Source organism: Gossypium raimondii, chromosome 5 (assembly GCF_025698545.1).
Source record: "Gossypium raimondii isolate GPD5lz chromosome 5, ASM2569854v1, whole genome shotgun sequence".
NCBI lineage: Eukaryota > Viridiplantae > Streptophyta > Magnoliopsida > Malvales > Malvaceae > Gossypium > Gossypium raimondii.
The window spans coordinates 16860086-16873368 of NC_068569.1; the positions used below are offsets into that span (position 1 = coordinate 16860086).

Genomic DNA, 13283 nt, shown 5'->3' on the forward strand with positions numbered 1-13283 from the left:
AAATAAATCCCATCTTTGGTGGTTGATGAAAGTGATGAATTTGTTTTCATCTTCACAATGTCTGATGGATTGCATCAAATGGTAACAAGGGTCTTTTACTATCGCTGCTCAGTATGTTTGGCATAATAGAAGAGAGTTAAAACAACCTTGAATCACCTCACTGGTGGTAGAGATAAATGACCGACTTTAGATGGGGAGCACTTAGCGCGGTTGGCCTTAAGCTTTATGGCAATGGAGGTCACTGCTTGCAACCAGAACGTTTCCACCTCCTAGGATTCGGATTTGAAGTTGGGATTTCGACAACTAGTTACCATCAACAATTAAAAGCAGGTGCAAGCTATGGTTTGAATCGTGATTAAGGGATCAAAGTGATGATTAGATTTAGACAGGCTACCCTATGGCCGCTGGATGGAGAAAATCCACATGGGTTCTTGCTTACCTATTATAGTGTTTTCATGGTACATATGGGAGCACAATCATATGTGCTAAACACTCGAGTCAAGGAAGAGAGATGATGGAACATCTTCTTTCTATTAAAAGCCCCTGAATATTTTTGTGATCCAATTAGCTGGCTTGCGCTTACACAGAAGGTTTGGTGGTGGCCTTAAAGGCTGCAAGCTATTGGGTTTCATGAGTCCCAATAAAGGGAAGTCTTTGCTTTCTGTGGTGTATGATTTGAGTGAGATGGCAGAACAACTCAAGCCATACTTTGTGATTCCCAAGTTGGTGCGGCCGTGTCCGACTTTGACCAGGCTTCCCTACTTACTTTAACCCTCTGTTTTTGTTTTTAGGATTTTTCAGAGGAAATTAATACTATATGTAAAATAGACTATAAATATGAAAGAAATAAATTTCAAAACTCCACGGAATTATGAAGCTTGATTTCTCACATTTGTGAATGTGAATTCTGGATTTGATTCAATATTAACACTATTTTATGTTTACATATCTTATTCATAGATAATTATCTTTATTTAACATGAGATTATTTTTGAAATGCTGAATCAAATAAAAGTTTATGCATAATTGAGTTAAATTAAAGTTGCATGTATCACACTGAGTCTTAGTTCATAACATTTTATACTTTCCAAAGAAAAATCAAATAAAGTTTTTATTCAAGTAAACTTGTAGATAAGTTTACAACTTATTATTTCTAGTGGGTTATTGGGATTTCATACTTTTATATAAATAGAGTATTCCTTTTAGATTTTATATTCATCCAACTCAAGACATACGCTACTTTTTTCAGATTTCTTCTTAAACTTTTATTCAGTTTAAGTTCTACTCTCTAAGTTATGTCTAAATTTAATTTGATTTGCGTTCAAATATATTCTAGTTTTTGATGAGTTTTCTTCAATTCTAATTTGTTTTAACCTCACATGTGTGGGCATGTTATGTTCTAATTTATTCTAACGTTCAGTGTAACAACCCAATTTTTAGTGGTGTCGGAAATAGTAGTTCGAGACCACTTGAGTTAAAAAATTTTATTATTTCGCAATTATGATTTAAATGTGATTTTAGAAAGATTTATGAAATAGTGATTTGAGTTTAGAAGGAATTATTAAGTTAAATGGTTTTAAAAACAGGGTATCGAGACCTCGATTTTATAAATCGAGCCGTAAATATTTTTATAAATATTTACGGAGTGTCATTGAGTTAGTATTAAAGTTTTTTCGGAAAATTTTAACGTTTTGATAGTTAATTAATTAAAAAGGACTAATTTGAAAAAGGTGCAAAACTTGTTAAAGTGATTAAATAGCATAAATGGTAAATAAGGGAGGACTAAAAGGGATATTAGACACCCAAGGAATGGCTGAGGCGGCATAAGCAGAAAAAAATCTTGGAATTAGGTGATTTAAGGGTAAAATTGTAAATTTTGTGAAATTAAGCTTAAATAAAAAGAAATCTAAATATTTCTAGGCAATTCTTCTTCAATTCTCAGCCAAAAACAGCCATTAGATAGGTTCTCAAGCTGGGTTTTATATTTTTACTTCATGTAAGTTTAATTATTGTTTTTCTCTTGAAATTTTTATGTTTTTGAGACTTTCATTAGTTTTTAATTTTATGGGTAATTTTGAAAGTTACCATGGATGAGTGCTGGATGTTTATGATGACTTAACATGGAATGGAAGCTTTAATTTTGTTATATGATGATTTTATCAAGTGATTTCAATAGAAATTGATTTTAGGACTAAATTGTGAAGAACTGAAGAATTAGGGTTTGCTATTAAATTTCTATGTATAAAAGGCTGTAAAATAGCCTAAAATAATTAGATAAATTGTCAATTGAGAAAAATTAGCTCAATCGACAGGATAATTGGTGAGGGACTAAATTATATAAATTATAAAAGTTGGAGTAATTGTGTAATTGCAAAATTTTAAGGGTATAAATTATGAAGTCGACTTAAATTGAAATATATGCTAATGAATGAAAAATTTTACATTCTAGATCAAGAGCTTGTAGATCAACGAGAAGAAGGGAAATTAGCCGAGTAGTCTCTGAACTATTACCAATTTTATAATCCAACCCAGGTAAGTTCATATGGTTAAACTTTCATGATTATGTGTTAATTTAGGAATGACATAATATATTTATTTATATTTTGTTGTTGAAACTAAGATTATTGTAAAAGTATAAAAATTGAATTGAATGTTTAAAATGAGTAAAACGCAGGATTGAGTACGATCGTTCCGTGGCAAAGAATGAATTGATGGATAAGACCATGGTTGGACCATGGCAATGTTTAAATGTACGGCCATAGTTGGGCTATGGCATTTTAATGAAAAGATCATAACTAAGTTATGGCACCTTGAGCATAAGACCATGGTTGGACCATGACAATATATATATGTAAGACCATAGCTGAGCTATGACATTCTAATGATAAGACCATAATTAGGTTATGACACTACAAATGTAAGACCATGACAGGGACATGGCAATGCATGTGTAAGACTATAGTTGGACTATGGCACAAAAAGAACGATGTACTCATATCCCTAAGCCATTCTTCGATTCAGAAAGAAATAGTAAAAGACTTATGTGATTGAATTGAAATATTTATAGATTATTATTGATATTGATCTGAAGGAAGTGTGTTTATTGATTATATTATAATTGACAGGGGAAAATGTATGATTTATTTACAATTTAATTTATTATATTAAGTTCGGTAAGATCAATGTTTAACCTATTGAACTTACTAAGCTTCATTAAGCTTACTCGTGTTGTTTAATGTTTTTGTAGATTAACGTGTAATCGGGAGATCAGATCAACACATCAAGTTACACTATCCAGTTTAATCTGGTAGTTTTTGCAATGTAAATTTTGGTTTATTTGGCATGTATAGGATTGGTTTGGCAATGAAATAGTTTGAATTGTGGCTGTGAATCTAAAATGTTTGTATGTATGTAATTAGTAGTAGAATTTGATAAATCAATGAAATGAGTTAAATGGGTAAGAATAAGTAATTGAAATATTTGTGATGTTATGTTATGTGGAGAACACGTTTTAGCTTGAATTGACTGTTTGGTTGGGATATATTGGTGTATGTGATTATTGAGTGCAGATTGATGTCAAAATAGGTGAGAAAAGTGGCATTAAAACGACCTATTTTCGTCCACACGGGCAAAGACGCGGGAGTGTGTCTTAGCCGTGTGTGACACACGGCCTAACACATGGGCATGTGACTTGGCTGTGTGTCCCCTGTACCTTAAAATTTCAAACAAAATGCCCAGGTTTTTACACACAGCCTAGCACACTGGCGTGTGACTTGGCCGTGTGACCCTTGCACCTTGCACATGGCCTAGCACATGGGCGTGTGTTTGGCCGTGTGACCCAAGTCAAAGAGTTACACAGGTAAGGACACGAGCTAGGACACGGCCGTGTGCCTCATATCGAATGCCCACACGGCCTAAGACATCAGCGTGTCACACGGCCGGTCACACGGGCGTGTGTCCCTTGCTTCTAAGAAAATTTTTGAGATTTTGGGAAAAATTTCCTGAGTACCTGGTTTAGTCCGATTTACTTCTAAGGTGAATATTGGGTCTCGAGGGTCTATTTAAAGGACAATATGAGTGTTATATGATTGATTCTTAATACGTGTAACAAAGGTTGTGAAACAAGCGTATTTAATTCATAAAGTTTGGTAATGCTCTATAACCCTGTTCCCGTGACGGATAAGGGTTTGGGGTGTTACATTCAGTCTATTTGTATGTTGTAATAACTTAATTCTGATTATAATTATTTAAATATGTATTATTTGTGATTATACTTTGCTTACTTTGAATTTTAGTGAATCTTTTAAGTTATTTTGGATATCTTATCATTTTTATGAAAATTTCATGGTCAATTTATAGATTTTAAAATTTTTAATATAGTATTTGGTATTTGAGTTTGGGTTCAAGGTTCAATGTTTAATTTGACACATATGCTCGATAAAAAATATTTATACTTAATTGAGACGAAAAAATAAATATAAAATTAAACATCGAAATAAAACTCAATTAGACTTCATGTACCAAATTAAATATTAAAGCTACATTAAAGTAGGTTAAGATCGACATAAAATTTATTGAATTTTAGTATTCTCATATAAAGGTGTAACTAAGTCTGATTAGTGAAGAAGCATAACATCGACTCACATATTTAAACAAATTAAACTGATAATCGCATTTAGTTATGAACATATATATTATTTTGATGTTAAATCATGGCATTGCCTCTGTATGATGGTTTCAGCATTATAGGTAATATCAATTTATGCGGTGGAGACCAAAGACACCCACCACTGCTATCTACCATTTCCGTTCACATCCTCCATTGATTTTCGTAGAATGGTATAAGAATTTACCAAAAAATTACATATATAAAAGATAGACCAATTATCATAGCCTCTCCCTCTCTCTCTCTCTCTCCTGCTTGCACTAAACACACACCGATCTTTCTTTTTTGCTTGCTGTCCTCTCAATAGCTTCATTTATAGGGGATCGAGCCCGTAAAGAAGGAAAGTGAGGGTGTAGTAGGAGTAAAAGCGAAGCAAAGAAAGCAACGCATCAAGCCCCAACATCCTACACGCGTCCTCACCTATACCCCCACAGTGCGATACATTTTTTGCGATTAGCCATTTTCATTTCATTTACCGCACCTTCCATTTTGCATGGCTGAAAGGCAAGAAGTTTTTCTTTAAAAAAAGAATCTTGAAGTTGAAGACAAAAACAAAACGCAAGCAGGGTCTCTTCATTATTCTAGAATTAACCCACTGTTGGTACCCCCAAAACAAAAAACAAAAAAGGTAAAAAGGAATTGAGTTGTCGTGCTGGAGAGCAGTAAATTGCATGGGGAACTGTTCTGTGCTTTTAATTTCAAACTTTATTTTTTTTTGTGGATTTTCTCCAACCATGTATGTATGTATATATATATACTCTGCATAGTAACTTTCACTTTACAATGGAGGCCGCATTAATCAGCCCAAAAGGAACACCCTACTTGGAGTTATATTAATTGGGTATAAAACAGGGTACAAAATAAAAGCTCTTACACCCCTACCTAGAAAAACTTGTAGTAATGTGTAAAACAGCTAGAACCTACTTTAGAGTTTAGAGATACCCCAATTTATTTCAAGAATAAAACTGTGCTGTATGGTTAATGATAAGACAATGATTTATTTATATATTTATTTTCATGTTTGGAATTAGAAAACAACCCTTCATTCAACCTTCAACTAGGGGACTTAATTTTTTATTCCTGAAGGAACTTTTAATCCTCCAATTGTTGATTTTTTAAAAAAATATTTTGTTCTACGGAACAAAACAGTATGACAGTGCAACCATAAATGATATTCCTCTATACATCTTTCCCAGAACCAGAGAAGTAAAGGAAGAAGATTAAGTAGTAAAAGATTGTTTAATTAATATTGATGTTCTAAAGTTGTATCTTGTATCCAGGTCCAACCACTGAGAGTTCCAAAACACATCCAGCTCATCATCGTGCATGCATCAAGATTTTACTTGCAGTATTTTTTATGAATCGGTGGAGATTTTTAATTTTCCCAAATCATGTTATGAATACATTGACAGGCTTGCGGGTTCAAAATATATCCGGTGCTATTATTATAGATATTAGATATTAGAGTTGCCCAGCCCCGAACCTCTCACCAGTTGTTTTGCTTTGTCTTTGGGTTTGGGGCACTGCAATCACAGGTTACTTTCATGTATTGGGTTTTGTGTACAAAATGCCAATTCCATCCTTCACCCTTTTTTCTTTCTCCCCAAATATAAATGCCAAAAAGGCAAATTTCAAATATAAATCCCTTGGTAATGAAAAAAGAAAAATTGTAAAGTCCAAATTGGCATCGGAAGGAGAAGGGATCGGTTGGACGGGGGTCCAGAGATACAAGTTACGGAATGTCACGTGTCGAGTAAATGTAATGCATGGCCCATGCCATGATTCAGGTCTGGATCCGATAGGCTTGCAATAATTAAATAAACAAAAACAAATCCATAAAAGAAAATTTCAACTACTTCCTGCTTTCTAAGTACTAACCCTTTGTTTGCTGCAGCTGGGCTGAGCAAACCCACAAAACACGTCCTTTTGCTTACACTGCTCACTTCCCTCCCAATCCTCTAGTGTTTCAGATAGAGATTAGAGAGAGATGCCTCAAGCTCTGTCTTTTGGCCTCTCGTTCTTCGTCTTCTTATCTGTTCTATAATGAACCCAACATAAACATTTTTAGAAAAGAAAGAAAAAAAAAGAGAGGAAAAAAGCTATTCTTTGGTGGTGAACAATGGCTTTGAACTCTTCTTTTGTTTTTGATGCACTTTATTGTTTAGAAGAGAATTGGGAGGAAGAACCCAGAGAAGGCTACTTTGTGGAAGTAGAAGAAGAAGGAAGTTGTTACAATCATGGGATTAATCAGTCGAACTCTTTTCCCACTTTGTTAGACCAAGACTTATCCTGGGAAGGCGATGAACTTTCCTCTTTACTTTCAAAAGAAGAACAGAATCTACTGTATGATAGCCTTCAAAGCAATGGGAATCTAGCTGGGGCTCGCCGTGAAGCTGTGGAATGGATGTTAAAAGTCAATGCTCACTATTCCTTCTCTGCTCTCACTGCTGTTCTTGCCGTCAACTATCTTGATAGATTCTTGCTTACCTTTCCGTTCCAAAGTGAGAAGCCATGGATGTCTCAACTAGCTGCTATAGCTTGTCTTTCTCTCGCTGCCAAAGTGGAGGAAACCCAAGTGCCTCTCTTGCTGGACTTGCAAGTATTTATCCATGTTACTTTGTTAGCTGAGTTTTCTTTACTTTTTCTTATTTATTGGTCATTTGATTCGGCCTATTAATCTTGTTTTGTTGTCGATCTGTTTAGGTTGAGGAGAGCAGGTATGTGTTTGAGCCCAAAACCATCCAAAGAATGGAGATTTTGGTACTCTCCACCCTTCAATGGAAGATGAACCCTGTTACCCCACTTTCATTTCTTGATTACATTGCAAGGAGGCTTGGATTAAAGGACCATCTCTGTTGGGAATTCCTTAGGAGATGTGACCGCACTTTAATCTCTGTCATTTCAGGTTAGCACCAAAACATGAACCATTCTCCTTTATCTATCAGATACTATTGATAAGAATTGAATTGAATGCCTTTTGTGTAGAAGAATAAATAAGATGAATCCCATTGCTGTATATCTGTTTTCTGCAATTCTCATATTTCATTTAATTCATCGGCAGACTCTAGGTTTATGTGCTACCTTCCTTCTGTAATGGCCACTGCTACAATGCTGCACGTTGTGGATTGCGTAGAACCTAATCTTAGAGTTGAATACGAAAACCAGCTATTAGGCATCCTGGGAATTGATAAGGTATTGTTTTATCTTCACTTATTCTCTTTCATCACTAATTCTAATTCTCTAGCTTTTGCCAAGTATTAGTCTTAAATCTCGATTCTTCCTTTGGAACAGGAGAAGGTAGATGAATGCTGTAAGCTGATAACAGATCTGGTAACAACAATAGTTCAAGGGAACCTATCAAAGAAACGTAGGTTTAGTAGCTCAATTCCACGCAGCCCGAATGGCGTAATGGATGTGTGGTTTAGTTCCGACAGCTCGAACGATTCGTGGGCGGTGGCATCATCCGTGTCCTCTTCACCCGAGCCTCAATCCAAGAAGAGCAGAACTCAACAACAACAGCTTCTGGAAAAGCTAAGCCATGGTCCTTTAGATTTTCTCAGCATTCCTCGCTAAATTTCCATCTTCAATTTCCTTAGACCATAAACAGTCTTTTGGAATAATAACATTCCTCTTCTTTTTGTATTACGATGCAAGTTAAATTGCTTACCATCTCTGCATTTTCCTATACCAATTGAGCCTCATCTTCAGATTCTGATGCTTAAAACCATCTGCTTAGTCTGAATGGTTTTGAAATTTGCAAGCAGAGATGGTTTGCATTTTATCCGGAAGAAATTTCTTTTGTTTTTTCTTTTAAAAAAAAATATGAACACAGCAATGCAGAGTCCTTCGCATTAATGCTTTAGGCCTTTTTGTTGTTTTATCTTTTGTGAGGAATAATGTTGAAATTTTCTTCTAAAAGAAATGGGACATTTATAATATACTACGTCCACATTGTCATGATTGAAATACATAGGGAATTGTGTATTTATATATCAGAATACATGCAGAATAATATACTTTTGTACGTATATATATTGAAATACAATAGCGAAATCAAATATGGGGTGGAGTTGGGGATCAAAAAACCAAAAGTGCGGGACGTTGAAAGTGTCCACATAACTTGAGTTTTTGTTTGCATGTGAAGGGAGGAACATGTTGTCGGCCACCCACAAATTTTGGGTTATATTTTTTGTGACCATAATTTTGGGGTTTGACCTCGTTGGAAGAGCTCATCTTCGTTTGAATTTTGCCCCCTGCTCTGCTGAGTGAGTGGTGTCCAACTGAGTGAGCCAACAGCGTTTTCGAACCATGATTTTTTAATTACTCTTCTTTGCTTGCCTTGATTTATCATCTAAACCCTAAACCATCCCATTAAAAATGCTTCTCCTTGTTTACCATGAATCACAGTAGCGTTGTAGATAGAAACTGGTTGAAGTCATTGCAAAGACAATGAGAGCTACCCTTTGACAAGGCAATGCGTATATATATGATATAGTCCCTTAAAGTTAAGTTGGTCTCGAATTTGAGTGCTATAAAGGAAGGAAAAACAGTAGAAGAGCTTTAATTCGTTTACAGATTCGACTTCAAATAAGAATTTGATGTTGGAAAACTTTGAAAAAGAAATGAGTAAAGAAGCAGGGCATTTGATTAGAAAATACAATATAATTTAAGAAATTTCCCTCACTACCTGTCCAAGTTAAAATCCCATAGGGCTAAATGGATCATAATACAAAGTTGTTGACGATTTCAGAAAAAAAGACAGTGCAAGAAGGTTGGCATGTGCTTTCCTTCCCACCACCTTTTTTTTTTTTACTAAAGGGGGAATCATGACTCATGGCTTGGCTTTATTCACAACTTATTATATTACAATATTTACTTGTCTCTAGAATTATTTATTTTACTAAATTGCTTCATCTGGTAATTATATGTACTCTTTTTGATATAATATATAGAATTACTCATAGTCTCTTTCTAACTCTTATATAAGAGGATAATGCGTTTCAACGCACTCAAACTCATATCTCCATTCACTGACAATAATCCGAATACTAATCGAGTTAAAACTCAACCGGTAACTCTAATAATTGTTTTATAACCTGTTAAGGGCTTAATATATAATATAAAGTTGCTTCATTTCCGCCCATATTGACCGTATCATTAATTCTTACTCTTGTCTACTTGTGGTCCTAATAATAACGACGTGTATTAATCTAAAATAAATCAGACTTATGGATCCCTTTTCTTTTATTAAAAGAATTATAACAAAATGATGAAAACTAAACTAATTGAAATGAAGATTTTGAGAATCTGCACATTTATGGATTATCAGTAAGTGTCTAGTTATGAAATAATTTACTTAATGAAATTTGGATGGTCTAATCATTTTAGGTGTATTAATATCGACCCAAAAAAGAAAAACAAGGGGTTAAAGGCAAAAAAGAAGAAGAAATAAATCAAAAGATATTGTTTGGTTGTCATGAAAAAGAGGGAGAAAATTGGTGGTGCCATCTTCTCTTCTTTTATGGACATTGTGATTTGCTGTTATCATTTTAAACTCCCCAAAGTTCAATCTCATCCTTTTGACCCATTGAGCATGAATGAGTTAAATTTTTTTTAAAACCTTATAACAGGGGAAGCAGCTTCATTTCCATGGTTATGTAAACTGATCATCTCCTTTCTTCGAAGCCATTGACATTGACTCATCACACATACCCCCTGCCATTTGCCTGCCTAAAAGATTATGTTTCATTTCCAGGCCATTGCATATTTGTGATAGTGGGGCTAACTCTGCACACCACAGGCATTCATTTATTCTACTTTCCCTTGCCAATAAATAAATGAAGATCAAAGTCTGGAAATTTAATAGGAAAATGGAACTGTGCTAAAGGAAGAGTCTAAAAAGTATTAGTGAGCAAAGCAGTGGAGAATCAAGATTGACAAAGTAATTTTTTCAAGTCTGGCAACTTCAAAAAAAAGAAAAAAAGAAAGGAGCAAATTGTGGTTAGACATTGTTAATTCCGATAATATTTATTGGCCCTGTGATTTGGTTCTGAGAAAAACAGAGGCATCCACCCCTTCTAATAATAAAACAAAAGGACTTTCTCCATAAGGCTTAGAAAAATTGGATTCTGACATGGACGGCCTTTAGAACACTGGAGGAAACTGCAAATCTGCAAGCACATGCAAGCAACATCTACTGCTGTTATCAGTCCAGTAAAAGGGCCTTTGTCAATTGTAGGTCTGGCCCTCTGTTTGTTGCAATTAATATTTGCCACTGTTTCATTGTTAAGTCAATAATTGACTATGTAGGTCGATTATATTATAGAACAGAACACACTGTTAAAGTGAACGGCTCATTCATTATTTCGTTATTTTGCATAAATTATTGTAAAACAAAGGTGATTCAAACCAGCTAGCATTAGTGTGTCGACACAGATACGGTTGAAATTGGGAGACCTCGAAACTTTAGCCAAAAAAATTATACAATGAAGTAAGGTGGCAAAAATGACTGATATAACACCCATTAAGCCTCACCATATAGACAGAGAGGGACCCTTAATATCGATGGAGGAGGCCCACACTGGGGATATAAGATTGTACATTAATTTCAGCTTGATTGGGAAGAGGGTTGGGGGAATGGAACCCTCTCGGCCTCAGGGGATACACATTCCATGCGTGACTCGTATTATAATTTTGATTCTGTCGGCCGAAAATGGTGAAATAAAGTTGGTAAATAGCGTGGTATATTAAAAATTAACTTGATCTTTTGTATCATATTTTTTTCTATTCACATCCCCTTAATATAAAAAAATATTTAAAATTTTTTTATTGAGTTTTAGTTTAATTGATATTGGTATTGTTGTCAATATAAGAGTACATGGATTCGAGTGCATTAAAGCGTGTTATTCTCTTGCTTAAGAATTGGGGAGGGACAATGGATAGTTCTAAGCATTGTATCAGAAAACAAAGATTAAAAATCGTGATGCTACGACAGAAAGTATGTTAAAAAATATATTTTAAAAAATTAAATCATGCATGTTGATAATTGGGCCCGGCCGAACCCTTTGTAGTTGATGTAAAGTTTTTTATAGATGTTCTCCTCAGCCAAGCCCAAACCTTGAAAGGGTGGGGGTGTATCTTCTCCATTGATAAAAGAGGGTATGTTCACTGCATGTATTATTAAATTAAGTTTTTATATACATGAATCGGTTTTTGTTAACGCAATTTCCAATATTGGAGGTCTGATTTCTTTAATAAACAATGAACCCTTTTTATTTAAATTCTGAATTTCCCTTCTGCAGATCTTGAATAATTTAAAACTAGTTTATTGATGTTAAGGAAAAAAGACAACGTATCAAACACTTAGGCTAAAAGAACCCAAGAAGAAGTATTGTTATATAAGATGTGAAGAAGGCTAAAAAAACATTTTAGAAAAAGAATAAATCCTATTTCTACCATATTCCTCGATAAACGTAAAATGGTTTTAATGACATGTGAAAAATAGAATAAAATTAAAGTTTTACAGGTATAGATGAAAATCTTCCTATCACAAGTAATGGTGAGATCAATAAGCAGATGTAGCACAAATGTTAGCTCCCTTTTGTTGGGATGATTCCATGCAAACCAATCCTCATCATCAAATGCCAACCGGAGGAGCTCTCTTCACAATCATTCCCAAACAACACTTCCACTCACCAACTTTCCTCCATATGAAATTAAAAGAAAAAATAATTTCGGAACCAATTTCCTCTTTTAAGATGCTATACTGCTTAAAATTTTAGCCAAAACCATTTTGATCCACCAATTTAACATCCACATGGGGTCGTCTGCAGAATACACAGCAAACCCTACCATTTGTTACAGCCAGCTCAGCCAAGAGATGGGACATGTTTACATTTGATTGCCAGTTGGCCATAAGATAACTGATTAGTATAATTGTTAAGAAGGGTTGATATCAGTTGTCTAAGACTTGGTTTTGGTCTTCAAATTTTGGTGATTGTGTGGCAGCTTGTTAAAGGTTGGAAGACCACATCATGCAATGTGACTAATGAAATGATTAGTACAAAGGGGAAGAAAGTAGAGCTTGCTATTGACTGGAGTGTGAAAGTCGAGAGAAGTGTTGAAACGAAATTAGTAGGAAGAGAAGAGTAATGGCAGATGGGATGGAGCCATCCCAAAGTTTAAATGTACACAAGCGAGAGATGTGGAGATCCCGAGTGAAAAGCCACCCGTGACGCGAATCTATTGGAGCGCACAACCCTCTGTCCTTTCTTACTTTCTATTGTGGGCTATGTATTATGAGGTGAAAAAAGCAGCCACAGAAACAAAGTATCTTCAAGATTCCGTGAATTGTGGTGAAGTGTTGGATACCCGTCAAATTCTCAAAATTCATCTTTTTGACCGCTTTACTCTCCTTGTCTGCGAGTCGTTTAATCAGTCCTTACGATTAATGATTGAATACAATTTTTATTAATTGAAGTTTTAAAATTATTAATTGCTAACTAAATTGTATTTCGTTAGGGCAGTTTGAAAGGTCTCATTTGCGAGTAAATTTTCACATGAAAATATTTTAAGGATGTCACTTATTCATTGCCACGCTACACCACACCATATCATT

The 13283-nt window shown here is 34.7% G+C and overlaps 1 protein-coding gene across 1 annotated transcript; it reads left to right on the forward strand.

The window, feature by feature from the left end:
- The first annotated feature begins 6517 nt into the window (after positions 1-6517).
- On the forward strand, positions 6518-8604 carry LOC105770145 (cyclin-D3-1). Its single transcript, XM_012591222.2, has 4 exons — positions 6518-7265; positions 7370-7571; positions 7728-7858; positions 7958-8604. Exons 1-4 carry the CDS (start codon positions 6786-6788, stop codon positions 8237-8239), a joined length of 1095 nt encoding a protein of 364 aa, XP_012446676.1. The 5' UTR covers positions 6518-6785; the 3' UTR covers positions 8240-8604.
- Positions 8605-13283: the final 4679 nt, after the last annotated feature.

Bases quoted from the DNA above. Each gene is read 5' to 3' on its own strand.
- LOC105770145 (XM_012591222.2), top strand. From the start codon at position 6,786: ATGGCTTTGAACTCTTCTTTTGTTTTTGATGCACTTTATTGTTTAGAA. The intron at 7,572-7,727 runs GTTAGCACCAAA...ATTCATCGGCAG, and splicing joins TTTAATCTCTGTCATTTCAG to ACTCTAGGTTTATGTGCTAC. The intron at 7,859-7,957 runs GTATTGTTTTAT...CCTTTGGAACAG, and splicing joins GCATCCTGGGAATTGATAAG to GAGAAGGTAGATGAATGCTG.